The 25,901-nt window shown below is 50.3% G+C and overlaps 1 protein-coding gene across 1 annotated transcript in view; it reads left to right on the top strand.

The window, feature by feature from the left end:
• Positions 1 to 25,901, top strand: part of LOC115651392 — a 92,652-nt gene that overhangs the window by 34,709 nt on the left and 32,042 nt on the right. The window contains exons 8-11 of the mRNA XM_030562322.1: positions 10,694 to 10,861; positions 18,646 to 18,855; positions 19,760 to 20,008; positions 22,704 to 22,817. Coding sequence (XP_030418182.1) covers positions 10,694 to 10,861; positions 18,646 to 18,855; positions 19,760 to 20,008; positions 22,704 to 22,817 — 741 coding nt within the window. The remainder of the gene's footprint in view (positions 1 to 10,693; positions 10,862 to 18,645; positions 18,856 to 19,759; positions 20,009 to 22,703; positions 22,818 to 25,901) is intronic.

The following is a 25,901-nucleotide window of genomic DNA, read 5'->3' as shown; positions in this document are numbered from 1 at the left end:
GTCACAAGCTGCTGTACCTGGCCCATGACATCTCTCTTGCAGGGCACCAGGGAATCCGGCGCACCAGGCAGAGGCTGCTACAGAACTTTTACTGGCCTGGGGTCTTTACCCATGTCCGACAGTACTGCCAATCCTATGACCCCTGCCAAAGGGTGGGGAAGGCCCGGGACAAGGGGAAAGCGGCTTTGAGGCCTTTACCCACCATAGAAGAACCTTTCCAGAAGGTGGCCATGGACATAGTGGGACCCCTCAGCAAGAAGACCCGGTCGGGGAAGAAATACATCCTGGTGGTGGTGGATTTTGCCACTCGCTACCCCGAGGCGGTGGCCTTGTCCTCTATCGAAGCAGACACAGTGGCACATGCGCTGCTGACAATTTTCAGCCGGGTGAGGTTCCCCAAGGAGGTCTTAACGGACCAGGGGTCCAACTTCATGTCGGCCCTGCTCCGGTCCTTATGGCAGAAATGTGGGGTCAAGCACAACTGGACCTCAGCGTATCACCCCCAGTCCAATGGGCTGGTAGAAAGGTTTAACGGAACGCTGAAGATGATGCTAAAAACATTTATGAACCAGCACCCGCAGGATTGGGACAAGTACTTACCTCACCTGCTGTTCGCGTACAGGGAGGTACCCCAGGAATCTACCGGGTTTTCACCTTTCGAACTGTTGTATGGAAGGCGGGTAAGGGGGCCCCTAGACCTGATGAGGGACGAATGGGAGGGGAAGGCCACTCCCGAGGGAGAGTCGGTGGTGGAGTATGTCCTGACCTTCCAGGAAAGATTGGCCGAGCTCATGGGCCTGGCCAGGGAGAATCTGGCCCGAGCCCAGAGGAGGCAGAAGGTCTGGTATGACCGCACGGCACGGGCCCGTGCCTGCGCCACCAGAGATCAGGTGATGGTTCTCATCCCCGTGAGGAGAAACAAACTCCAGGCCGCCTGGGAAGGGCCCTTCAAGGTTATCAAGCAACTGAATGAGGTAAACTATGTGGTGGAGCTGTCAAACTGGGCACATCACCGTCGGGTGTTGTCATAAACAGATAGCTAAGGGTTAATGTCTCTTACACCTGGAAAGAAGTGTCGTGGAAATTGACCACCAGTCAGTTGAGTTGATCAGACAGCCTGAGGCTCCTTTATTGATTAATCATAGATTACAAGCATATATGCAGGGAGAGACGACAGGACCTCTAGCAAGAGGGAAGTCGCTCTACCTTACAGCAATAATACCTGGGTTTATAAAGCTTAAAACCGCAAATTACCATATGAGCTTATACATCCGAGGATACCATATTTGGTTAATACAATGACATTTTTTAACCATTTGCAAAAACTTTTACCATTACTATACCGGTTATGAACTAATTTGCAAGCCTGCTTTTTGCAACTTCCCCTTTATACGGGTTTTTGTTAATGTCAGGACTTTGACACCTGGTTTTCGCCTACTTGCAGTGTCAGCAGCTATGTTCTTAAGCAAATTTGAGGAACTTGGGCCCAAAATGCATGTTCGGCCAAGTTTATTAGAGGTTATTTTTCTGTGTGCTCAAGCTGCTTGATAAACTATAGTAGCCTAGCAGTTGTTAGTTTATTTGGCAGTGATGGATGGGGTTTTTAAGGGACTTTATGTCAGGTTAACCCCTTATAGCAGCATTCTGTGATTTAGCAGCATTAAGTAACATAATAGTAGTGTATAATATAGTAAAATCAGAAAGTGAGCCTCAGGAGGGTTAGTATAAAATCAATGTTTTTACTTTTGCTATATGTTAGTGTGATTGAGGCCTAAGGCCTTGATGTGATTATTAACTTGATTAAGACCCGGCCTTTGGGCCTGGGGTCGGCTTTCTTTATCAGAAGTAATCTGAAACACTTGACCGGAGGACCAATCAGGAAACAAGACTTTTTCAAATCTGGGTGGAGGGTTTTTTGTGTGTGAGTCCTTTGTTCTTTGTCTTCTGCCTGTACTCTCTCGGCTATGAGAAGTGATTTTTCTATTTCCTGCTTTCTAATCTTCTGTTTCCAAGTTGTGAGTACAAAAATGGTTTGTTGTTTTGTATTTACATGTCTGTAGTTGCTGGAGTGCTTTGAATTGTATTCTTTTTGAATAAGGCTGTTTATTCAATATTCTTTTAAGCAAATGACCCTGTATTTGTCACCTTAATACAGAGAGACCATTTTTATGTATTTTTCTTTCTTTTTATATAAAGCTGTCTTTTAAGACCTGTTGGATTTTTTCTTTGGTGGGAACTCCAGGGAATTGAGTCTGCAGCTCACTAGGGAACTGGTGGGAGGAAGAGGTCGGGGGGAAATCTGTGTGTGTTGGATTTGCTAGCCTGGCTTTGCATTCCCTCTGGGTAAAGAGGGAAGTGCTTGTGTTTCCAGGACTGGAAATAGAGAGGATGGGCTCCCTCTGTTTAGATTCACGGAGTTCGCTTCTGTGTATCTCTCCAGGAACACCTGGAGGGGGGAAGGGAAAAGGTTTATTTCCCTTTGTTGTGAGACTCAAGGGATTTGGGTCTTGGGGTCCCCAGGGAAGGTTTTTTGGGGGACCAGAGTGCCCCAAAACACTCTAATTTTTTGGGTGGTGGCAGCTTTACCAGGTCCAAGCTGGTAACTAAGCTTGGAGGTTTTCATGCTAACCCCCATATTTTGGACGCTAAGGTCCAAATCTGGGACTAGGTTATGATAGGTGTACCATGTGAACATGATGAAACCATACTATGACAGGGGGAATGTGATGTTGGCCCTGTGTGGACATTGGGAGGGGCAGGGAGATGACCCCTTAGTGGATCTATTCCCTGGGACAAAAGCTGGTTCCCCCCCTGGAGGCAATTCCCCTCTCTGATCAACTGACCCCAGGCCAGCACGCTGAGATCAGGGGGGTGCTGCATCTATACCGACCGCTATTTTCCAACCAGCGTGGACGCACTAATTTGACTATCCACCGGGTGGAGACCGGGACACATCCCCCTATAAGATGCTCCCCTTTTCGGGTCACTGGTAAAACTGCCCAGGATCTTGAAAGAGAGGTCAGGGACATGCTGGCTTTGGGGGTGATCCAGCCGTCTTCCAGCCCTTGGGCCTCGCCAGTGGTGCTGGTCCCCAAGAAAGATGAGTCAATCCAGTTCTGTGTGGACTATTGAAAGCTCAGTGCCATCACTGTATCTGATGCCTACCCTATGCCCAGGCCTGACGAGCTCCTAGACAAGCTGGGAGTTGCTTGGTACCTCACCACTATGGATCTTACCAAGCGCTACTGGCAAGTGCCGCTGGATGCAGATGCCAGGCTGAAATCGGCCTTTATCACCCCTCTGGGGCTCTACAAGTTTCTGACCCTGCCCTTCGGCCTCAAGAGAGCACCGGCCACCTTCCAGCGCCTGGTGGATCAGCTACTGAGGGGGATGGAGAGTTTTGCCGTGGCGTATATTGACAACATCTGCGTCTTCAGCCAGACCTAGGAGGACCACATGTCCCAGGTTAAACAAGTCCTGGACCGACTCCGAAAGGCTGGGTTAACCGTAAAGGCTGAGAAGTGCAAGGTGGGGATGGCTGAAGTATCTTACCTGGGCCATCGGGTGGGGAGTGGCTGCCTGAAGCCGAAACCAGCCAAGGTGGAGGTGATTAGAGACTGGCCTGCTCCCCAAAACAAAAAGCAGGTCCAGGCCTTTATTGGGATGGTGGGGTACTATCGAAGGTTCGTGCCCCACTTTAGTGCCATAGCCGGCCCCCCATCACTGAACTGTGCAAAAAGGGGAAGCCAGACAAGGTGATCTGGACTGAGCAGTGCCAGGAGGCTTTCCGGGCGCTGAAGGAGGCTCTGGTTAGTGGCCCAGTTCTGGCAAACCCAGATTTTGACAAACCCTTCATGGTGTTCACCGATGCCTCAGACACGGGACTGGGGGCGGTGTTAATGCAGGAGGATGAAAAGGGGGAGAGACATCCCATCGTGTACCTGAGTAAGAAGCTGCTATCCCGGGAACAAAGCTACGGGGCCATCGAGAAGGAATGCCTGGCCATGGTGTGGGCCCTTAAGAAACTAGAGCCATATCTCTTTGGACGACACTTCACCGTGTACACCGACCACTCTCCCCTGACCTGGCTGCACCAGATGAAAGGAGCCAACGCCAAGCTCCTGAGGTGGAGCCTGCTCCTGCAGGACTATGACATGGACGTGGTCCATGTGAAGGGAAGTGCCAACCTGACAACGGATGCGTTGTCCCGGAGAGGGGGCCCTGAACTTCCCCAGGTCACTGGGCAGAGTGACCCTGCTCAGTTCAGTCTCGAAGGGGGGAGAGATGTGATGCAGTAGGGACTGTCTGTGTGGGGAGTGGGAGAGCAGGGGAGGACTTTAGGGGATGGAAAATGCCAGGGCCTGTAACCTGAGCTAGGTAAGGGAGGGGAAAGGTCAATACCTTTGCCTGGGAAGGGGACAAAGGAAGGGAGTGGCAGGAGGGAAGCAGTTTGAGTTTGGGCTTGGGGCTGTGTGGGCGGAATTCAGGGTATCCTAGCTAGGATCCAAGCACCCCGAAAGCCCAGAAGGACTCGGGGGAGGGGTCCTGACTGTGCCTGCAAGCTCTGCTGTAACCTGTGTTCCTGTTGTCCAATAAACCTTCTGTTTTACTGGCTGGCTAAGAGTCACCGTGGGTCCCAGGAAGAGGGGTGCAGGGCCAGACTCCCCCACACTCCGTGACAGGGGGGCAGACAGGGGTCAGGCACCCACCAGCACGAGCAGAAGACGGCGCCTATGATCTGGGGTTCAAATCCAGCTTGCAGGCTGTATGTTGGACACCACTGCTCTGTGCCCTTCTGATCCAGCGAGTGATTCAATCCAGAGTCCTGTTCTGATTCCCAACTGCCAAAACCTGCTGCCTTCATTTCTTGCTTTAAATTTGTGAAGTGATAGTAAATGTTTTTCATGCTCCACCCCAGAGGCAGCAGCATTTCAGTGCAGAGCAGGTGATCTCATCTGTACAGCTTGGAAAGTGCTTGGGGATTGCTCTGGGTGAAAGGCACCAGAGGGATGTTTTGTTTTGAAGAACTAGATTGTGTCCCTGCTGGTTGTGTGTATTTGGGGGGAGGGGGGAAATGGGGGGGGGGCGGACACACATAGGAGTCTTGTCCCTTGTGTGCCATGTGCAAGGACTGGGGATAGGTACAGCCCCAGCATTCCAGGGAGCAGAGGGGCAGCTTTCAGTGTGACCGTGGAGGACAATTCACCCTGTCAGGGTTTCTAAGGGGTGGGGAGGAGGTGGAGCCAGGACTTGCGTACCACCCAGTGGCCTGTGGAGCACTAAAATCAGGAATTGCAATTTATTTTTAAAAAGTTACTTTCCTCAGAGCAGAGATTTTCAAACTGTGGAGCAGCCCCCCGCCCCACTCTCCTCAGCGGGCCACACAGTTGGCTGGTCAATGTCAACATCCACCGCGACTGTTCCCATTTCTGCTCCTGGCAGCCTCTGCGCCCAGCGCTGGCCACTCTGAAAACCCGAGGGAAGAGGGGCCATGAGACAGTTATTGTCCCACACTAGCAGCGGCAACAGCCACCACCTCTATTGGGGAGGCCACCAGGGACTCTGCAAGTGGAAAGCTGCGCACAGGGTTAGTTACTGTCCTGCCACCAGATCCCTTTGCCGACCCCGGCCCTCCCACAGCTCCAGGGCACAGAGCCCAGTCCTCTGCTGGAAAGAGCCTGCACAGGACAAGAAAACGGGGCTTCACTTCAGGGCTGGGGTCAGCAGGTAACTGTTCAGCAGCTGTCTGCTCCTTTCCTGACCCAGGTCTTTCAGCTAAGCAGTTTGTATCCCATGTGCACAGGGGCAGGTAGGGGGGACAGTCAGGGAGCTGAGTGTAGACAGCCGAGACGGTCCTACCACTGCAGGGTCCAGTTGCCTTCCTCTAGTGCAACACGGTAAGTACCATCCCCCAGCAAGTACCAGATATCTCTTGTGGGTACAGAACACTCCTGTCCCCTGTCACCTTAGAAAAAGGTGGTGGTGGAGTGGGGGGTGGGGTGGAATTTGCAAGCAACATGAATCTCCAGAGGAGCTTAGCAAAAAAAAAAAAGTTTGGGAGCATCTGAGTTGGAGAGTTGCAAGCTAGTGTGGTGTAGATTTATACCCATTTGCCAGGCACCAACAGGCCATCTAGACAAGCCCTTTAACATGTGCATTGCCCCATGGCAGCCAAAGGTGCTTCTTCCCTCACCATACAAATGGGGCCAGTATATTTGCTCTTTATTCATGACAAGCCCAGTTTGATAGAAGTAATGAGGATTGTGCTCAGCCTCAAAAACTGGTTGTTTCACACTTGGCTTTCACTCCATGACCTAATTTCCTTTTGTGCAGTGTTGCTGCCTGGCTGTTAACCAGCTGCCTTGTCCCATCCCAGACTAGGCTGCATTTCAGCACTGGATCAAAAGCAAGTGTGTGTGTGGCAGGGGTGGGGGGAATAGATACTGGACTAGATGGGGCCATGAGTCTGATGTGGGGTGGCAGGCAGCAGGTGGGATCTCAGATTCGATGGGCCTATTGATCTGATCCAGTTCTCATCCTAGCTTCCCAGGGGGGTGTATCTATTAACTGTGTCCAGAACAGAGGGGGCAGGATCCCTTTTCCCCACTGCCCCGTGCAGAGCTCAGCAGCTGTCACTCGCAATGGGCTATGAAGGGATCCAGCCAATGGGGGACTCTGGGGTGTCGGTGAATTGCTGTCTCTCACTTGCTCTCTGGGCTCAGGGAAGAACCACGGCCCCATGTCTCAGGCTTCCAAGGCTCACACTATGTCCCCAGGTGAGGGCAGCCAAGGCGCTGGGCAAGCTGCTGGGCTGGACACCACACCAGAGATTTCAATGCCCCATCCCCTGTTCTCTCCATCTCTGCATAGGCCAAACTTACTGGGGCCATGCAGGGGCAGCAGCATCACTGCCCCCATGGCAGTGAGCTCCTGTGTCTTTTAGCCAGGTCTTGAGGACTGGAAGGGACTTGGTCTGAGCTTAACCAATGGCTCTGATGAATTGCTGGGGAGAGCCAGTTGGGGGCGCTGGGATAGACTGTGGTTCCCTAAGGACAACCTCAGTCTTAGGGCATCTGGTTTCTCCAACTACGTCGGCTCTGGGGATCTCCATCTTGGACCCTATTTTCCTCCTCCTGCCCTGGAAGTGGCTGGAGAGGGTGAGGCCCAGCTGGGCACCCTACTCCGGAGAGAGGAACAGATGCTCCATCTGCATCTCCAGCCATTTCTCCTATCCTCAGGCCAGCTGTCCCCAATGCCTGGAGATCAGCAGAATCTGCCTGCTACAATTCAAACCCTGGATGTTCTTTCCTCTCCTCTGATTGGCTGTTTGCCTTTCCTTCTCAGCCAATCACCATCCATCCCACCTCCTGCTGCCAATCTTATTCTCCCTGCCAATTGGCTATTTGCCCCATCCTATCCCGTCATCACATTCTTGCCCCACTGCTGAGTTCTCTCTCTCTTTGTGGCCCCCCCATGCTCCCTTTCTTTAGCTGTTACATCCCTCCTCCTTTCCTCACATTTTCTCGCTCCCCTACTCTCATGGACCCATCCGTCCTGCCATACCCCCCTCATAAATCTCTGATAATTGTAGCTCCCAAGAGATACCCATCCACCACACGTTTTTCTTGGCGAACACTATGTCTACATGAACATAGGGTGACCAAATGTCCCGATTTTATAGGGACAGTCCCGATATTTGGAGCTTTGTCTTGTACAGGTGCCAATTACCTCCTCACCCCGGTCCCGATTTTTCACACTTGCTGTCTGGTCACCCTACATGAACACTTAGTTTGCAGCAAGCTGGGATGTAAATCTACCCTGCAGTACCCTGCAGTGCACGATGTGTCCATGTGGACCCTGCTGCTGTGCACTAAAAGTCCCCTAGTGTTCAGTAGCAGTATCCTCAATGACACTCAATGTGGGGAAGATTTAAACCCTGGCTTGCTGTGAACTAAATGTTTGTGTAGGCAAGTCTCAAACTAGAACTTGGTTAGTGTTTTTCAGATTTCAAAATTTTAATTTCAAAATTTACTCCCAATTTTAATGAGAGAAATTGTGGGAAATGCTTTTTTTTTAAGTATGGACTAGCAAAAAATATCAAGAAAAAACCAAACCTCTTTTTAACCAAATTATTACTATTAGAATTGTGAAAGCACCTGCAGGTGCCCTATCGGAGATTGGTCACTATAAAGCTGGTGGAAATGTGTCAGATTCCAACAGTTTTGAATTTTATTCAGGAATCTGGAGGTAAATTGGACTATTTTTGCCATTTTATTCTCCTGTTTTTTGACTGCCTGAATTCAGTCTGGATGCTTCGTACTTAATGCCTTTGGAAAGATGTTGCTCGAAAGAGGTACAGGAAGTGCTTCTAAATAGTAGAAAAGTCTTCCACTAGGAGAACTTACCTGGCAAAATGGAAAAATTTCTCCATCTGGTTCCTGAAACAACAAGGTTGGCTGTTAGTTCCATCAGGGTTCATCTAGCAGCTATCTTGGCTTTCCACCCTGCTGTGGGTACAACCCTCCTGCTTTTTCCATCCCAAGGTCTATGAGGTTTTTAACAGATCTGGGCAGGTCAGACCCACAGGTAAAGGACACAATTCTTCCGTGGGGCTTGAATGTATTACTAGAAATCTGATGGATCCTCCTTTGAGCCGCTGGTGTCCTGTTTGCTGCTAAACTTGTGTATGAAAGTGGCCTGTATGATAGTGATTATTTCAGCCAGGAGATTATGGGCTCTGATATCTGAACCTACCTACATGGTTTTCTATAAAGATAAAGTTTACCTTCAGCCTCGCCCAAAATTCCTTACTACAATAGTTTCCAATTTTCATATTAATCAAGCAGTTTACTTACCTGCTTTCTTTCTAAAGCCTCATAAACATAATGATGAGGGATATTTGGATTTTGGGAGAGCTTAGGGGTTTTACCTTGATCTAACTAAGACATTTTGATCAACCTTGCAACCGCTCATTGCAGTTGAAGGCACAATGAAGAGCAGTCCAATGTCTTCCCAAGGAATCTGTTCTTTGATTTCAGCTAGCATTTTTTCATGCTACCACTTGGCTAATGTGACTCCCCTGAGTAGGGTGTTAGCTCAAGCAACCAGGTCTCATGCAGCTTCTGAAGCCTCTCACTCATGTGCCTATCTTGGACACCTGTAAGGTGGCAGCTTCGTCATAAATCCGTATGTTCATTTCTCACTATGACATCTCTCAGCAATCCAGAGACGATGCCAGATTTGGTCGTGTGATTCTCCAGTCCCTGTTCAAGTAGACTCCAAGCTCACATACAGTTTGAACTGCTTGTGAGTTACCTACAGCGGAATGGACATGTACTGTCACTCGAGGAAGAAGAAATGGTTACTAACCGACTTGTACCTGTTGATCTTTGAGATGTGTTGCCCATAGCCATTCCACAATCTGCCCTCCTTCCCCTCTCTACAGGAATCTATCCAGAAAAGAGTAACTGAGAGAGGTTGGGGGCAACTCCACCCTTTGTACCTGCACATAGTAGTGTGAGACTACGGAGGGTGCTCATGCTATCCTGATGGGTACCCCTGAGGAAAGAATTTCTGACAGATGTGTACCGGATGCACATAAACCTACAGGCAGGAAAAAACTGAGGTGTAGTGTGTGTGTGTGTGTGTGTGTGTGTGTTGTGCAGGGGAGTATAGTGTAGGAAGGGATGGATAGGGGGTGAGTGCTAGACAGCCATGTAACCTGATTCTAGTGCCTTCAGAATTTGGGAGGCATGATGGAGTTTGACCCAGGCCAAAATCTCAGATCAAATCTTTTTTACCAAAGAGAGCAGGGGTGTGAATTAATTCAGGCAGTGATAGGTGGTGTCTAGAGTGCGTAGTGGGGTTGCATGTACCTGCCCCCTGCAATGCACCCTTGAGCTCCTACCATCTTTGCTGGATGAGCAACATTTTTCCCCATCCCTGCTCATTTCTCTAACAAGGTCTGCATTCCTCCCACTGAAGAAGCAGGTAAGGGGAGAGAAGGGACTCTTGATCCCAGAGAGAGGAGCAAGGCCTGCCCAGCAGTGGGGAATCGCAGAAGTGTAGGACTGAAAGGGAGCTCATCATCATCTATCATCTAGTGCAGTTCCCTGTACTCAAGACAGGACTAAGTCATAACTGGACCATCCCTGGCAGGTGTTCGTCTAACCAAAATATGGGAGCTGGATTGAGGGGCTCCCATGGGCTGGGAGAGGAGGCCAGCAAGATCCCAGGGTGTGGGGTGGCCCCTGACAGGAGGAAGATCATCCCCCCAATTTGGCCCCTTGGTACTAAGATCTCTTCTGTTCCAGTGAGTCAGCCCTTGCGTGCTCTCTCTCCCACTTGCTCTCTCTTGCAGGTGCCAGTACCCCAGCACAGGAGCTGTCCTCCAGCACCAGCCCTGGAGCCACACATGAGTTATAAATCAGCTAGCGGGATTAACCCTTAGTGAATCACACTGGGGCTGTGCAGGGGAGGAGGCTGCACCATGCACATGGACATTGGGTCAGCACATCCACCTGCTTGTCGGGAAGGGAGGGTGAGTCGAGGCACAGTTTGTCCAGGAGCTCCCCCTAGGCAGGGCAGCTTTGCCCCACCGCAGCTCAGGGCTCTGGCTAAACAGCCCTAGGTAGAAGCTGAAGGAGCCTTGCAACCAAACCCAGTGTTTAAGTGGGTGTTTTTCTGTCCCTAGGCCCAGAGGAACATTCTGTGGAGCGGAATCGGGAGCAGCTGATTCAAAGCACCTCTTCACTTGGCATAGCCCTGGATATGCTGAAGTGGGGCTATAACACATGGTTCACGAAGCAGCCAGACTCACTGGTGCACTCACCATATGAAAACCCCACTGAAGAGCTAGGAGGTAAAATCAAATAGAGGAAAATAACTTCCCACTGCACTCCAGGAGGCTGCACCCGAAACCCCTCACACAAGGGTCCCTAGCTAGGGGTTGCCAACTCCCCCGGACCAGACGCCATTTTGTGGCAATGGTGTCCCCATTTTCAGCAATGGCGTTCGGTCCGGGAGCGTTGGCAACCAGATCACTATCTCTGCTCTAGTCTTTTACCCCACTTGCTGGGGCTGGACACTCTTTTTTAACAGCTGGGTGGTGCCAGAGCAGGAGCTGCAGCTTTAACTCTTCAATGATCAAACTAGTGACTCTGAAAATATCCTGAGACTTCATGAATTCCAGTGAGCCCTTCTCTGCTGCTATTGTATTAAGGGGAAGGTGTCTGGATGCTATGGCGATGGGGGGGCAGGATGAAACTGATGACAGCAGAGATCAGCAGAGCTGCCCTGTGTCAGGTTAAGTAGAAGGGGGTGGGGCAGAGAGAAAGCCGCTTCCCGACACCTGCGTGGGGTCCATAGGGGAAACAGCCACTCTGCTAAGCCCCTCGCTGTTGGCACAGCTGATGGCAAAGCAACAAGAGATCAGGTCCGATCTCCATCCTCAGCTCTTCCTACTCTGGTTCTGACACCCTTGGGCCTGCTTCATCTGTGGACTGGGTCCCTGCAAAGATGGCAGAGGGAGCAGTGGGCTAGAAGGAAGGGATCTCGGGCATAGGCTCTGACTCGGTGGGTGCTCTGGGGCTGTTTGGCAGTGTAGCAAGCTCCAGGAGGGAGGGAGGAGGAGCGGGAATGTGGCACGCTCAGGAGAGGAGACAGAGAAGAAGCAGAGCTGGGGTGGGGATTTGGGGAAGGAGTCGGAATATGGGCATGGAGGTGGAGGAGTTGGGGCAGGGACTTTGGGGAAGGGGTTGTAATGAGGGCGGAGCACGGGTCAAGTTGGGGTCGGGCGGGGGGCACACAGGGGTCAGGCACCCACCAGCACTATCAGATGATGGCGCCTATGATCTGGGGTTCAAATCCAGCTTGCAGGCTGTATGTTGGACACCACTGCTCTGTGCCCTTCTGATCCAGCGAGTGATTCAATCCAGAGTCCTGTTCTGATTCCCAACTGCCAAAACCTGCTGCCTTCATTTCTTGCTTTAAATTTGTGAAGTGATAGTAAATGTTTTTCATGCTCCACCCCAGAGGCAGCAGCATTTCAGTGCAGAGCAGGTGATCTCATCTGTACAGCTTGGAAAGTGATTGGAGATTGCTCTGGGTGAAAGGCACCAGAGGGATGTTTTGTTTTGAAGAACTAGATTGTGTCCCTGCTGGTTGTGTGTATTTGGGGGGAGCGGGGAAATGGGGGGGGGGGGCGGACACACATAGGAGTCTTGTCCCTTGTGTGCCATGTGCAAGGACTGGGGATGGGTGCAGCCCCAGTACTCCAGGGAGCAGAGGGGCAGCTTTCAGTGTTACCCTGGGGAACAATTCACCCTGTCAGGGTTTCTACGGAGTGGGGAAGAGGTGGAGCCAGGACTTGCGTACCACCCAGTGGCCTGTGGAGCACTAAAATCAGGAATTGCAATTTATTTTTAAAAAGTCACTTTCCTCAGAGCAGAGGTTTTCAAACTGTGGAGCAGCCCCCCGCCCCACTCTCCTCAGCGGGCCACACAGTTGGCTGGTCAATGTCAACATCCACCGCGACTGTTCCCATTTCTGTGCTTGGCAGCCTCTGCGCCCAGCGCTGGCCACTCTGAAAACCGTGGGAGGAGGGGCCAAGAGACAGGTATTGTCCCACACTAGCAGCTGCAACAGCCACCACCTCTATTGGGGAGGCCACCAGGGACTCTGCAAGTAGAAAGCTGCGCACAGGGCTAGTGACTGTCCTGCCACCAGATCCCTTTGCCGACCCTGGCCTTCCACAGCTCCAGGGCACAGAGCCCAGTCCTCTGCTGGAAAGAGCCTGCACAGGACAAGAAAACGGGGCTTCACTTAAGGGCTGGGGTCAGCAGGTAACTGTTCAGCAGCTGTCCGCTCCCTTCCTGACCCAGGCCTTTCAGCTAAGCAGTGTGTATCCCATGTGCACAGGGGCAGGTGGGGGGACAGTCAGGGAGCTGAGTGTAGACAGCCGAGATGGCCCTACCACTGCAGGGTCCAGTTACCTTCCTCTAGTGCAACACGGTAAGTACCTTCCCCCAGCAAGTACCAGGTACCTCTTGTGGGTACAGAACACTCCTGTCCCCTGTCACCTTAGAAAAAGGTGGTGGTGGAGTGGGGGGTGGGGTGGAATTTGCAAGCAACATGAATCTCCAGAGGAGCTTAGCAAAAAAAAAAAAACTTTGGGAACCTCTGAATTGGAGAGTTGCAGGCTAGTATGCTGTAGATTTATACCCATTTGCCAGGCACCAACAGGCCATCTAGACAAGCCTTTTAACATGTGCATTGCCCCATGGCAGCCAAAAGTGCTTCTTCCCTCACCATACAAATGGGGCCAGTATATTTGCTCTTTATTCATGACAAGCCCAGTTTGATAGAAGTAATGAGGATTGTGCTCAGCCTCAAAAACTGATTGATTCACACTTGGCTTTCACTCCATGACCTAATTTCCTTTTGTGCAGTGTTGCTGCATGGTTGTTAGCCAGCTGTCACGTCCCATCCCAGACTTGGCTGCATTTCAGCACTGGATCAAAAGCAAGAGTGTGTGTGGCAGGGGTGGGGGGAATAGATACTGGGCTAGATGGGCATATGAGTCTGATGTGGGGTGGCAGGCAGCAGGTGGGATCTCAGATTCGATGGGCCTATTGATCTGATCCAGTTCTCATCCTAGCTTCCCAGGGGGGTGTATCTATTAACTGTGTCCAGAACAGAGGGGGTGGGATCCCTTTTCCCCACTGCCCCGTGCAGAGCTCAGCAGCTGTCACTCGCAATGGGCTATAAGGGGATCCAGCCCATGGGGGACTCTGGGGTGTGGGTGAATTGCTGTCTCTCATTTGCTCTCTGGGCTCAGGGAAGAACCACGGCCCCATATCTGAGGCCTCCAAGGCTCACACTATGTCCCCAGGTGAGGGCAGCCAGGGCACTGGGCAAGCTGCTGGGCTGGAGACCACACCAGAGATTTCAATGCCCCATCCCCTGTTCTCTCCATCTCTGCATAGGCCCAGCTTACTGGGGCCATGCAGGGGCAGCAGCATCGTTGCCCCCATGGCAGTGAGCTCCTGTGTCTTTAGCCAGGTCTTGAGGACTGGAAGGGACTTGGTCTGAGCTTAACCAATGGCTCTGATGAATTGCTGGGGAGAGCCAGCTGGGTGTGCTGGGATAGACTGTGTTTCCCTAAGGACAACCTCAGTCTTAGGGCATCTGGTTTCTCCAACTACCTCGGCTCTGGGGATCTCCATCTTGGACCCTGTTTTCCCCCTCCTGTCCTGGAAGTGGCTGGAGAGGGTGAGGCCCAGCTGGGCACCCTACTCCGGAGAGAGGAACAGATGCTCCATCTGCATCTCCAGCCATTTCTCCTACCCTCAGGCCAGCTGTCCCCAGTGCCTGGAGGTCAGCAGAATCTGCCTGCTACAATTCAAACCCTGGATGTTCTTTCCTCTCCTCTGATTGGCTGTTTGCCTTTCTTTCTCAGCCAATCACCGTCCACCCCACCTCCTGCTGCCAATCTTATTCTCCCTGCCAATTGGCTATTTGCTCCACCCCATCCCTTCATCACATTCTTGTCCCCACTGCTGAGTTCTCTCTCTTTGTGCCCCCCCATGCTCCTTTTCTTTCGGTGTTACATCCCTCCTCCTTTCTTCACATTTTCTCGCTCCCCTACTCTAATAGACGCATCCGTCCTGCCATACCCCCCTCATCAATCTCTGATAATTGTAGCTCCCAAGAGATACCCATCCACCACACGTTTTTCTTGGTTAAAACTATGTCTACATGAACATAGGGTGATCAAATGTCCCGATTTTATAGGGACAGTTCCGATATTTGGAGCTTTGTCTTGTATAGGTGCCAATTACCTCCTCACCCCAGTCCCGATTTTTCACACTTGCTGTCTGGTCACCCTACATGAACACTTAGTTTGCAGCAAGCTGGGATGTAAATCTACACTGCACTACCCTGCAGTGCACGATGTGTCCATGTGGACCCTGCTGCTGTGCACTAAAAGTCTCCTAGTGTTCAGTAGCAGTATCCTCAATGACACTCAGTGTGGGGTAGATTTAAACCCTGGCTTGCTATCAACTAAATATTTATGTAGGCAAGTCTCAAACTAGAACTTGGATAGTGTTTTTCAGATTTCAAAATTTTAATTTCAAAATTTACTCCCAATTTTAATGAGAGAAATTGTGGGAAATATTTTTTTTTAAGTATGGACTAGCAAAAAATATCAAGAAAAAAACAAACCTCTTTTTAAAACTTTTTAATTTGTTTGACCAAGTTATTACTATTAGAATTGTGAAAGCACATACAGGTGCCAAATTGGAGATTGGTCACTATAAAGCTGGTGGAAATGTGTCAGATTCCAACAGTTTTGAAGTTTATTCAGGAATCTGGAGGAAAATTGGACCATTTTTACCATTTTATTCTCCTGTTTTCTGACTGGCTGAATTCAGTCTGGATGCTTCGTATTTGATGCCTTTGGAAAGATGTTGCTCGAAAGAGGTACAGGAAGTGCATCTAAACAGTAGAAAAGACTTCCACTAGGAGAACTTACCTGGCAAAATGGAAAAATTTCTCCATCTGGTTCCTGAAACAACAAGGTTGGCTGTTAGTTCCATCAGGGTTCATCTAGCGGCTATCTTGGCTTTCCACCCTGCTGTGGGTACAACCCTCCTACTTTTCCCATCCCAACGTGTGTCAGGTTTATAACAGATCTGGGCAGGTCATACCCACAGGTAAAGGACACAATTCTCCTGTGGGGCTTGAATGTATTACTAGAAATCTGATGGATCCTCCTTTGAGCCGCTGGTGTCCTGTTTGCTGCTAAGCCTGTGTATGAAAGTGGCCTGTATGATAGTGATTATTTCAGCCAGGAGAGTTGGGGAATTATGGGCTCTGATATCTGAACCTATCTACATGGTTTTCTATAAAGACAAAGTTTACCTTCAGCCTCGCCCAAAATTCCTTACTAAAGTAGTTTCCAATTTTCATATTACTCAAGCAGTTTACTTACCTGTTTTCTTTCTAAAGCCTCATAAACATAATGATGAGGAATAATTGGATTTTGGGAGAGCTTAGGGGTTTTACCTTGATCTAACTAAGACATTTTGATCGACCTTGCAACCGCTCATTGCGGTTGAAGGCAGAATGAAGAGCAGTCCAATGTCTTCCTGTCATAACATTTTTTCCCAGATCTGGACCTTAGCGTCCAAAATATGGGTGTTAGCATGAAACCTCCAAACTTAATTACCAGCTTGGATCTGATAACACTGCCACCAATCAGGAATTTGTAGGGTCTTGATACCCTCTGGTCCCCCCAAAACCTTCCTCCCCCTCCAGGTATTCCCTCCCTGGGCTCCTGGAGAATATACAGACTCGAGCTCCGTGAATCTAAACAAAGGGATTCCCCCCTCCCTGCTTCCAGTCCTGGAACCACAAGGTCTAATCTCTCCCCTCCCCTTCACCCAGAGGGTATGCAAAGTCAGGCTAGTAAATCTAACACAAAGAGACTTTCCCCCCTGACTTCTTCCTCCCACCAATTCCCTGGTGAGCTGCAGACTTAATTCCCTGGAGTCCCCACTAAAGAAAAACTCCAACAGGTCTTAACAAGAAAGCTTTATATAAAAAGAAAGAAAAGGACATAAAAATGGTCTCTATATTAAGGTGACAAATACAGGGTCAATTGCTTAAAAGAAAAAAAAATGAATAAACAGCCTTATCCAAAAAGAATACAATTTAAAACATTCCAGCAACTACACACATGTAAATACAAAAAAGCAATATAAACCTATTGTCTTACTATCCTTGTACTTACAACTTGGAAACAGAAGATTAGAAAGCTTGGAGATAGAGAGAGATCACTCTCAGAGGTGAGAGGGTCACCGAACCAAGACAAAGAACAAAGAACTCACACCCAAAACTTCCCTCCACCCAGATTTGAAAAATCTTGTTTCCTGATTGGTCCTGTGGTCAGGTGTTTCAGATTATTGTTGTTACCCTTTTACAGGTAAAAGAACATTAACCCTTAGCTATCTGTTTATGACACTTCCCAATGAATCTGTTCTTTGATTTCAGCTAGCATTTTTTCATGCTACCACTTGGCTAATGTGACTCCCCTGAGTAGGGTGTTAGCTCAAGCAACCAGGTCTCATGCAGCTTCTGCAGCCTCTCACTCATGTGCCTATCTTGGACACCTGTAAGGTGGCAGCTTCGTTATAAGTCCGTGTGTTCATTTCTCACTGACATCTCTCAGCAATCCAGAGACGATGCCAAATTTGGTCGTGTGATTCTCCAATCCCTGTTCAAGTAGACTCCAAGCTCACATACAGTTTGAACTGCTTGTGAGTTACCTACAGCGGAATGAACATGTACTGTCACTCGAGGAAGAAGAAATGGTTACTAACCGACTTGTACCTGTTGATCTTTGAGATGTGTTGCCCATAGCCATTCTACAATCTGCCCTCCTTCCCCTCTCTACAGGAATCTATCCAGAAAAGAGTAACTGAGAGAGGTTGGGGGCAACTCCACCATTTGTACCTGCACATAGTAGTGTGAGACTACGGAGGGTGCTCATGCTATCCTGATGGGTACCCCTGAGGGAAGAATTTCTGACAGATGTGTACCGGATGCACTTAAAACTACAGTGGAAGACCTTGGGCAACATATGTCCAAGAATAACAGTTACAACAAGGTTAATAACCGTATCTTTCCTCTTTCTGCCTGTCTGCCTTCATTCCCCTTATTCTGTCTTTCCCTTTGCTGTGTTCTCTCCCTCCTTACCCATTTTTCTGTCCCTCTCAGATATTCACAGAACACAAGTCACCTAGTATCTCGGCACAATTTCAGATTCTTCCTCTCCATCCCCAGTGATCACTGCCTCATTCCCAGCCCTTTGTTCCCATCCATCTCAAACTCTCTCTCTCTCTCTCCCCTAACCTAGGCCTCTCCCTCCTGTCTCCACTGCCCCCTCTATCCACACCCATCCACCCTACAATATACCTACTCACCACTTCCTCGATCCCCCCACATTCCTTCTTCCCTTCCTCAACCAAATACCACATACACCTCACTCCCAGCATGTCCCTCTGTGCGCTGAGGAGCTGGGGAAGTGATGTTGACTCCTCGAGACACAATCCATCTTGAAGCTCCCCCCGGGCCAAGACAATTTATCCGAAGCCCTGCTCACGGCTGTGGCCAAACAGAACCAAAAATGACCAAAAAAGGGTGAGAGTGGGGAAGGACCAGGAACCAGAGGAGTCATATTTGGACTGAGAGATGATTTGAGGCACACAGAGCAACAAGTAACCACTGGAGACTTCCCTCATTCCTCAAAGTACCCTTAAATGTGTGCATGTCTGCCTGATTTGTGTGTGTGAGTGGGTGGGAACTGTCTTCTTCCTGCTTTTGTGCCCACCCACCAGGAGGAGGCAGCGCTACAGTTCCTGGGCTGCCCCCTCCCCTGCAGGATCTGTGCTGCCTGCCGCCTCCCAAGAGCCAGCTCCAGCAGAGGAGACAGAGCTGTGGGGGTGGGGGAATAAGTGGGAGGGGGAACATGAGCAGCCCACCCATTTCCCTGTGCCAAGTAACACATGATCCCTAAAAACATTAGTTCAGGATTTATTTTCAATGACATTTCATAGCAACTTTTTCTCAAACGATTTCGAGAACCATCAAAGTCACCTACTGGCGGACTCCTCCAGAATCGGGCATACATACTGAACGATGAACAGTACCAGACAATCAGAGCTGAGAAAACCAGCCAGGAGAAGATGCGGAAGCTGTACAAGCTGGTGCCAAGGTGGGACGAATGGCAGAAGGACCGGCTCTACCAGGCACTGCAGAGAACAAACAGAGACCTGACTGAAGAGCTGGAGGGTAAATAAATGACATCAGGGAAACCCGCTTCCTATGCTCGCCATTATGAACCTTGATCTCATCCCAAGGAGGACTCTAGATCACCTCTCTGGCTATTTATCCCTTGTCCAGCACTGCAGCATCAGAGCAGGGCACAGATTATTACGTCACCCTCACGACAATATAATGTGCAGTGAGTCTGTGGGAGCGTTTGCCCCCATGTCTGAGATTATTTGGTGCTGCCAGCTCCATTCCAGACAGAGCCGGCTCTGGTTGCACAGCGCAGAGCTGGGCTGCGCATTGCCTATTGGCTGGGTCTCAGTTCCGCTCCCCTTCCCATCCATAGGAGCTACACACCCGCTTCTGATTGGGGGATTGGGTCCCTCGGGGTTGCTTTAGTTTGTTATGTAGGTTGGGGTATTTGTAACATTCAGTCAGATTCTAACCCCCCCAGAATATTGGAGGGGGTGAAGTTTGGCCCAGGACAAAACCCCAGGTCCAGTCTCTTTAACCAAAGAGGACAGGGGTGTGAATTAAATCAGGCAGTGAGGGGTGGAACTGGAGTAAATGATGGGGTTGTATTTACCTTCCCCCTCCTCTCTACTTGGGACCACCTACCTTCTTTGTTGGATAAATGACATTTGCCCCCATCCCTGCTCATGCCTCTTTCAGGGTCTGGATTCCTTGTGGTGACAAAGCTGGTGAGGGGAGAGAAGGAACTCTTGGTCCCAGAGAGAGGGGCAGGGCACACCCAAGGGTGGGGAATCATAGAATCGCTTTCCGTGTGACCTGGGGGACAATTCTCCCTGGGAGAGGTTTTCAGGGACAGAAGGAGTTGGAGCCATGGCCCTGCATGCCCCCCACTACCCTGTGGAGCACTAAAATCAGCAATTACCATTTATTTTAGTGAAATGTCTCTCTCCAGAGAAACACTTTGTTGACCGGCACCGAGAGAAGCTGATCCAGCAAGTCTCAGAAGTGGACAGAGTCCTGAAGCTACTTCGGGGGCACACGCTAACCCCTGAGCAATACCAGAGCATCAGCACCGGGAGATCCAATGTGGAGAAAATGCAGAAGCTGTACGAGCTGGTGCCGAGCTGGCGGAGGGAGCAAAAGGACCGGCTCTACCGGGTACTGTGGATAACAAACAGAGCCCTTGCTGATGAGTGTGCAGGTAGATAATTATAATCTCTTTCCTCAAGGCAGAGTTTTCAAACTGTAGGGCACATTTCCCGCCCTCCCTCGCCTTGGGAGGGTGTGAAGGAACATTTGGGGAATGAGTGGCAATGCCAGGTGGCTAGTGCCAGCCCCATACTGACTCACCTCAGTGGGGACACCCAACCTGTGGGTTAGTGTCAAAATCCACCATGACTGCACCGATTTCTGCCCCCTGGCAGCTTCCCCATACAGCGCTGGCCACCCTGAGCACCCAACATGGGAGGAGCAGGCATTGACCCTGCCATAGCAGCTGCAGTTACCCATCTCTACTGGAGAGGCCACCAGGGACTCTGCAAGTGGAGAGTGGCACCACAGGTCTAGTTACTGTCCTGCCACCAGAGCCCCTTGCCCACCCCGGCCCATCACTGCAGATCCAGGGCATAGAGCCCTGTCCTCTGCTGGAAAGAGCCTGTGCAGGGCAAGCAGATGGGGCTGCGCTCAAGGGCCGGGGACAGCAGTGAACTGTGTTCCACAGGGCGCCAGTGCTCAGTGGGTGCAGCTGTCTGCTCCCCTCCTGACCCTGGCCTTTCAGCTCAGCCCTGCTTGTTTCCCAGGAACACAGTGGTGGGTGGGGGACAGGCAGGAATGTGAGTCCAGGCACCCAAGACCACCGTAACCACTGCAGGGAGCAGAAGGCTTCCTCAACTGCCACATGGTGAGTACTCGCCCCGGGCAGGTACCAGACACCCCTTGTGGGTGCCAGGCACCCCTGTCCCCTTAGAAAAAGGGGGGGCATGCATGTGACTTGACTCTCCAGAAGGTGGTTCATCGTAAAGTTTGAGTACCTCTACATTAGAGAGTTGCAGGCTAGTGTGGTGTAGGTTTACACCGGTTTGCCACACACTAACTGGCCAACTGGACAAGCCCGTTAACATGTGTATTGGCCCACAGCAGCCAAAGGTCCTTCTTCCCTCACCATACAAATGGGCCACTGTATTTGCTCTTTATTCCCAACTGCAGTTCCACGGCAGTCGATTCATGATTCACTTTCACTTACTGTCCTGCTTTGGTTTTTGTGCAGTGTCACTGCCTGGCTGTTTCTCAGCTGCCACGTCCCATCCCAGAAGTGGCTGCATTTCAGCACTAGGTTAAAAGCAATTCTGTGGATGGGTGGGTGGCAGGAGACAACAGATACTGGTCCAGATGGGCCCATGAGTCTGATGTGGGGTGGCAGGCAGCAGGTGGGATCCCAGGTTAGATGGCCCATTGATCTGATCCAGTTCTCATCCTAGCTCCCCAGGGCTGTGTATCTGTTAACTGTGTCCATGGGTGAATCCATGACCAAAGGGGCAGGATGCATTTTCCTCACTGCCCCATGCAGAGCTCAGCAGCTATCACTCTCACTGGGCTATGCAGTGATCCAGCCCCTGGGGGGCTCTGGACTGTAGGTGAATTGCCCTCTCTCACTTGTGCTCTCTGGGCTCCATGAGGAACCAGGGCCCCGTGTGTCAGGCCTCCAAGGCTCACACTGTGCTCCCACGTGAGGGCAGCCAAAGCACCAGGTGAGCTGGTGGGCTGGACTCCACACCAGAGATTGCAGCCTCATCCCTAGTACACACATCCAGTCCCTCAATTTATGTGGGCTCTGGGAATCCCCATCTTGGGAGCAAATTCCCCCTCTCACCCTGCAAATGGCTGGAGGGAGTGAGGCCATCCTGGGCACTCCGTAGACAGGAATGTCTGCCCTCCATGTGTCCCGGCTATGTCCCCATCCTTAGGCCAGTTCTTCCCAGTGTCCGGGTGCCAGCAGAATCTGCCTGCTACAATTCAAACCCTAGATGGTTTTTCCTCTCCTCTGATTCGCTGCTTGCCTCTTCCTTCCAGCCAATCACAATCCTCCATGCCTCACTGCTGATCTTATTCTCTCGGATTGACTGTTTGCTTCACTCCATCCTCCCATCACAGCCATTCCCCACTGCTGAGTTCACTCTCTTTGCACCCCCGCCCTACCCCATGCTCCTTTTCCTTTGCTGTTACTTCGCTCCTCCCTTCCTCACATTTTCTTGCTCCAGTGGAACCATCCGTTCCTGTCGGTCCCCCCTCATCCATCTCTAATAATTGTAAACTGTGCTCTCTCCCTTTGTGATAGAAAGGATCATAGGTGGTGCATGAGTCTATGGCTCTTCCCCTTGCTCTGCCGAGAGGCCCTGCCCCTCCTCTGCCTCTTCCCCCAAGCTCTGCCTCTGCTTGCTCCTATCTGCTCCCTTCCCCCCACCCCATTGCTCATCCTTAAGGCAGGAAATACTGGGAAGATATAGTCTGTGTGAGGGGGTTGTGCAGGGGTATTCTCTGTGTGTGTGGTAGAGGGAGGTTGTGCAGGGCGGTATAGTGTGGGAAGGGATGAGTACGGGGTGAGTGCTAGACAGCCACGTAGCCTGATACTCCATGATCCCCTCCTTCTGCGCCCCCTCCCCCCATTTATTTCCCTGCAGAGGTTGGCCTGGGGAACTGCAGCCTGGCTCCCGGATGACCAGAAATTCAGCCCCCCTCCACCTTGAGGCACAGACTGTCTGGGAGCTCCCCCTGGGGCAGGGCAGCTTTGCCCCAACTCCAGCTCATGGCTCTGGCTCAACAACACTAGGACCAAGCTGATGGAGCCTGGCACCCAAACCCCATGTTTCAATGAGGTGTTTTTATGTCCCTCTGCTCAGGGGAACATTTCGTGGATTGGAGCCGGGAGAAGCTGATTCAACAAGTCTCCTGTGTTGATGACATCCTAGATGTGCTTCATAGTGTCAAGCTGCAACCGGAAATACAGATGCAAGGTGAGCTGATGCGGAGCTGTGGTGCCTGGCACCAAAACCTGGTGCCACGTACCTGGTGCTGAAGGCAACAAACAAAAGCCTCACTGAAGAGTAAGAGGGTAAAATCAAATATGGGAAATAACTTCCCATTGCACCCCAAGCCCCTCCCGACAGGGTCACTAGCTCTGCTCTCTGGGTTTTTATACCTCAGCCATCACTGCGGTACAGGGGCTGCACTCAGATTTTAAGCAGCAGGGTAGCGCCAGGGCAGGAGCTGTAGGTGGGCTGTAAATCACCCAGTAGCTTTAAATCTTCATTGGCCATAGTAGTAACTCTTAAAAGAGACCAAGGCTCCATTTAGCCCTTCACAACAGCTCCAGGGCACAGAGCCCTGTCCTCTGCTGGAAAGATCCTGCACAGGGGAAGCAGAGGGAGCTGTGCTCAAGGTCCAGGGACAGCAGGGAACTCTGTTCAGCAGCTTCTGCCCTCACTATACCAATGGGGCCACTGTATTTGCTCTTTATTCCCAACCTCAGTTCCACAGAACTAATGAAGGTTGTGCTCATGATTGGCTTTCACTCTCTGTCCCCAATTCCTTTTTCTGACAAAGGAAATGGAGTGGATCTAATTTACCTCGATTTCAGTAAGGCATTTGATACGGTTCCACATAGGGAATTCTTAGCTAAATTGGTAAAGATGGAGATCAATATGAAAATTGAAAGGTGGATAAGGAACTGGTTAAAGGGGAGACTACAATGGGTCGTACTGAAGGTGAACTGTCAGGGTGGAGTGAGGTTACTAGTGGAGTTCCTCAGGGATCAGTTTTGGGACCAATATTATTTAATCTTTTTATTACTGACCTTGGCACAAAAAGCAGGAATGTCCTAATAAAGTTTGTGGATGACACGAAACTGGGAGGTATTGCCAATAGAGAGAAGAACCAGGATTTCATACAGGAAGATCTGGATGACCTTGTAAATAATAGTAATAGTATGAAATTTAATAGTGAATAGTGCAAGGTCATGCATTTAGGGATTAATAACAAGAATTTCTGTTATAAACTGGGGATGCATCACTTGGAAGTAACAGAGGAGGAGAAGGACCTTGGAGTATTGATTGATCACAGGATGACTATGAGCCGCCAATGTGATATGGCTGTGAAAAAAGCTAATTCAGTCTTGGGATGCATCAGGCGAGGTATTTCCAGTAGAGATAAGGAGGTGTTAGTACCATTATACAAGGCACTGGTGAGACCTCATCTGGAATATTCTGTGCAATTCTGCTCTCCCATGTTTAAGAAGGATGAATTCAAACTGGAACAGGTACAGAGAAGGGCTACTAGGATGATCCAAGGAACGGAAAACGTGTCTTATGAAAGGAGACTCAAAGAGCTTGACTTGTTTAGCCTAACCAAAAGAAGGTTGAGGGGGGATATGATTGCTCTCTATAAATATACCAGAGGGATAAATACCATAGAGGGAGAAGAATTATTTAAGATCAGTACCAGTGTGGACACAAGAACAAATGGATATAAACTGGCCATCAGGAAGTTTAGACTTCAAATTAGATGAAGGTTTCTAACCATTAGAGGAATGAAGTTCTGGAATAGCCTTCCAAGGGAAGCAGTGAGGGCAAAAGACATATCTGGCTTCAAGGCTAAGCTTGATAAGTTTATGGAGGGGATGGTTTGATGGGATAGCCTAATTTTGGCAATTAATTGATCTTTGACCATTAGCGGTAAATATCCCCAATGGTCTGTGATGTGATGTTAGATGGGATGGGATCTGAGTTACTACAGAGAATTCTTTCCTGGGTGCTGGCTGGTGAGTCTTGCTCACATGCTCAGGGTTTAGCTGATTGCAGTATTTGGGGTTGGGAAGGAATTTTCCTCCAGGGTAGATTGGCAGAGGCCCTGGGGTTTTTTGCTTTCCTCTGCAGCATGGGGCATGGGTCACTTGTGGGAGGATTCTCTGTACCTTGAGGTCTTTAAACCACGATTTGATGACTTCAGTAACTCGGATGTAGGTTAGGGGTTTGTTACAGGAGTGGGTGGGTGAGAGTCTGTGGCCTGCATTGTGCAGAAGGTCAGACTAGACGATCATAATGGTCCCTTCTGACCTTAGTCTGTGATTCAGTGATATGATTCTGCAGTGTCTCTGTGTGACTGTTTGCCAGCTGCCACATCCTATCCCAGAAGTGGCTGCATTTCAGCACTAGGTTTAAAGCGCGTGTGTGAATACAGGGGCAGACCTGCCAATTGTTGTGGTCTGGGTTGTTGTATGGGGAGGACAGATATTAGGCTAGTTGGGCCCATGAGGCTGATCTGGGATGGCAGGCAGCAGGTGGGATCCCAGGCTAGATGGTCTGACTGAGTTCTAGTCCCAGTTCCCCAGTGTCTCTGAGTCAATCCATGACAAAGGGAGTGGGATCCGAGGGTAGGACCCATGGGACAATGCCCTCTAGTGTCCCCCTCTACAGCACAGTCTTGTTCCCCACTGTCCCGCACAGAGCCTAGCAGCAGTCACTTGCTGTCATGGTATAAATCCCCACTCTGAACCTTAGCGTCCAAAAGATGGGGTACCAGCATGAATTCCTCTAAGCTCAATTACCAGCTTAGTACTTGTAGCGCTGTCACCAACCAGGAGTTCCAGTGCCTGGTACACTCTGGTCCCCCCAAAACCTTGCCTGGGGACCCCCAAGACCCAGACCCTCTGGATCTTAACACAAGGAAAGTAAACCCTTTCCCTCACCGTTGCCTCTCCCAGGCTTCCCCTCCCTGGGTTACCCTGGAAGATCACTGTGATTCAAACTCCTTGAATCTTAAAACAGAGGAAAATTCACCTTCCCCCGTCCTTCTCTCTCCCCCTCCCAGACTCTCCCTGAGAGAGACAGTAATCCTAACACAGAGAGAAAATTAACCTTTCTCTCCCCCTTCCCTCCTTTCTCCCCACCAATTCCCTGGTGAATCCAGACCCCGTCCCCTGGGGTCTCACACCAGAATAAAAAAACAATCAGGTTCTTAAACAAGAAAATCTTTTAATTAAAGAAAGAACAAAGGTAAAAATTATCTTTGTAAATTTAAGATGGAATAGGTACAGGGTCTTT

Source organism: Gopherus evgoodei, chromosome 4, assembly GCF_007399415.2.
Source record: "Gopherus evgoodei ecotype Sinaloan lineage chromosome 4, rGopEvg1_v1.p, whole genome shotgun sequence".
NCBI classification, from domain to species: domain Eukaryota; kingdom Metazoa; phylum Chordata; order Testudines; family Testudinidae; genus Gopherus; species Gopherus evgoodei.
Note: the sequence above shows the minus strand (reverse complement) of the source record. Positions and strands in the feature narration are given on the sequence as shown.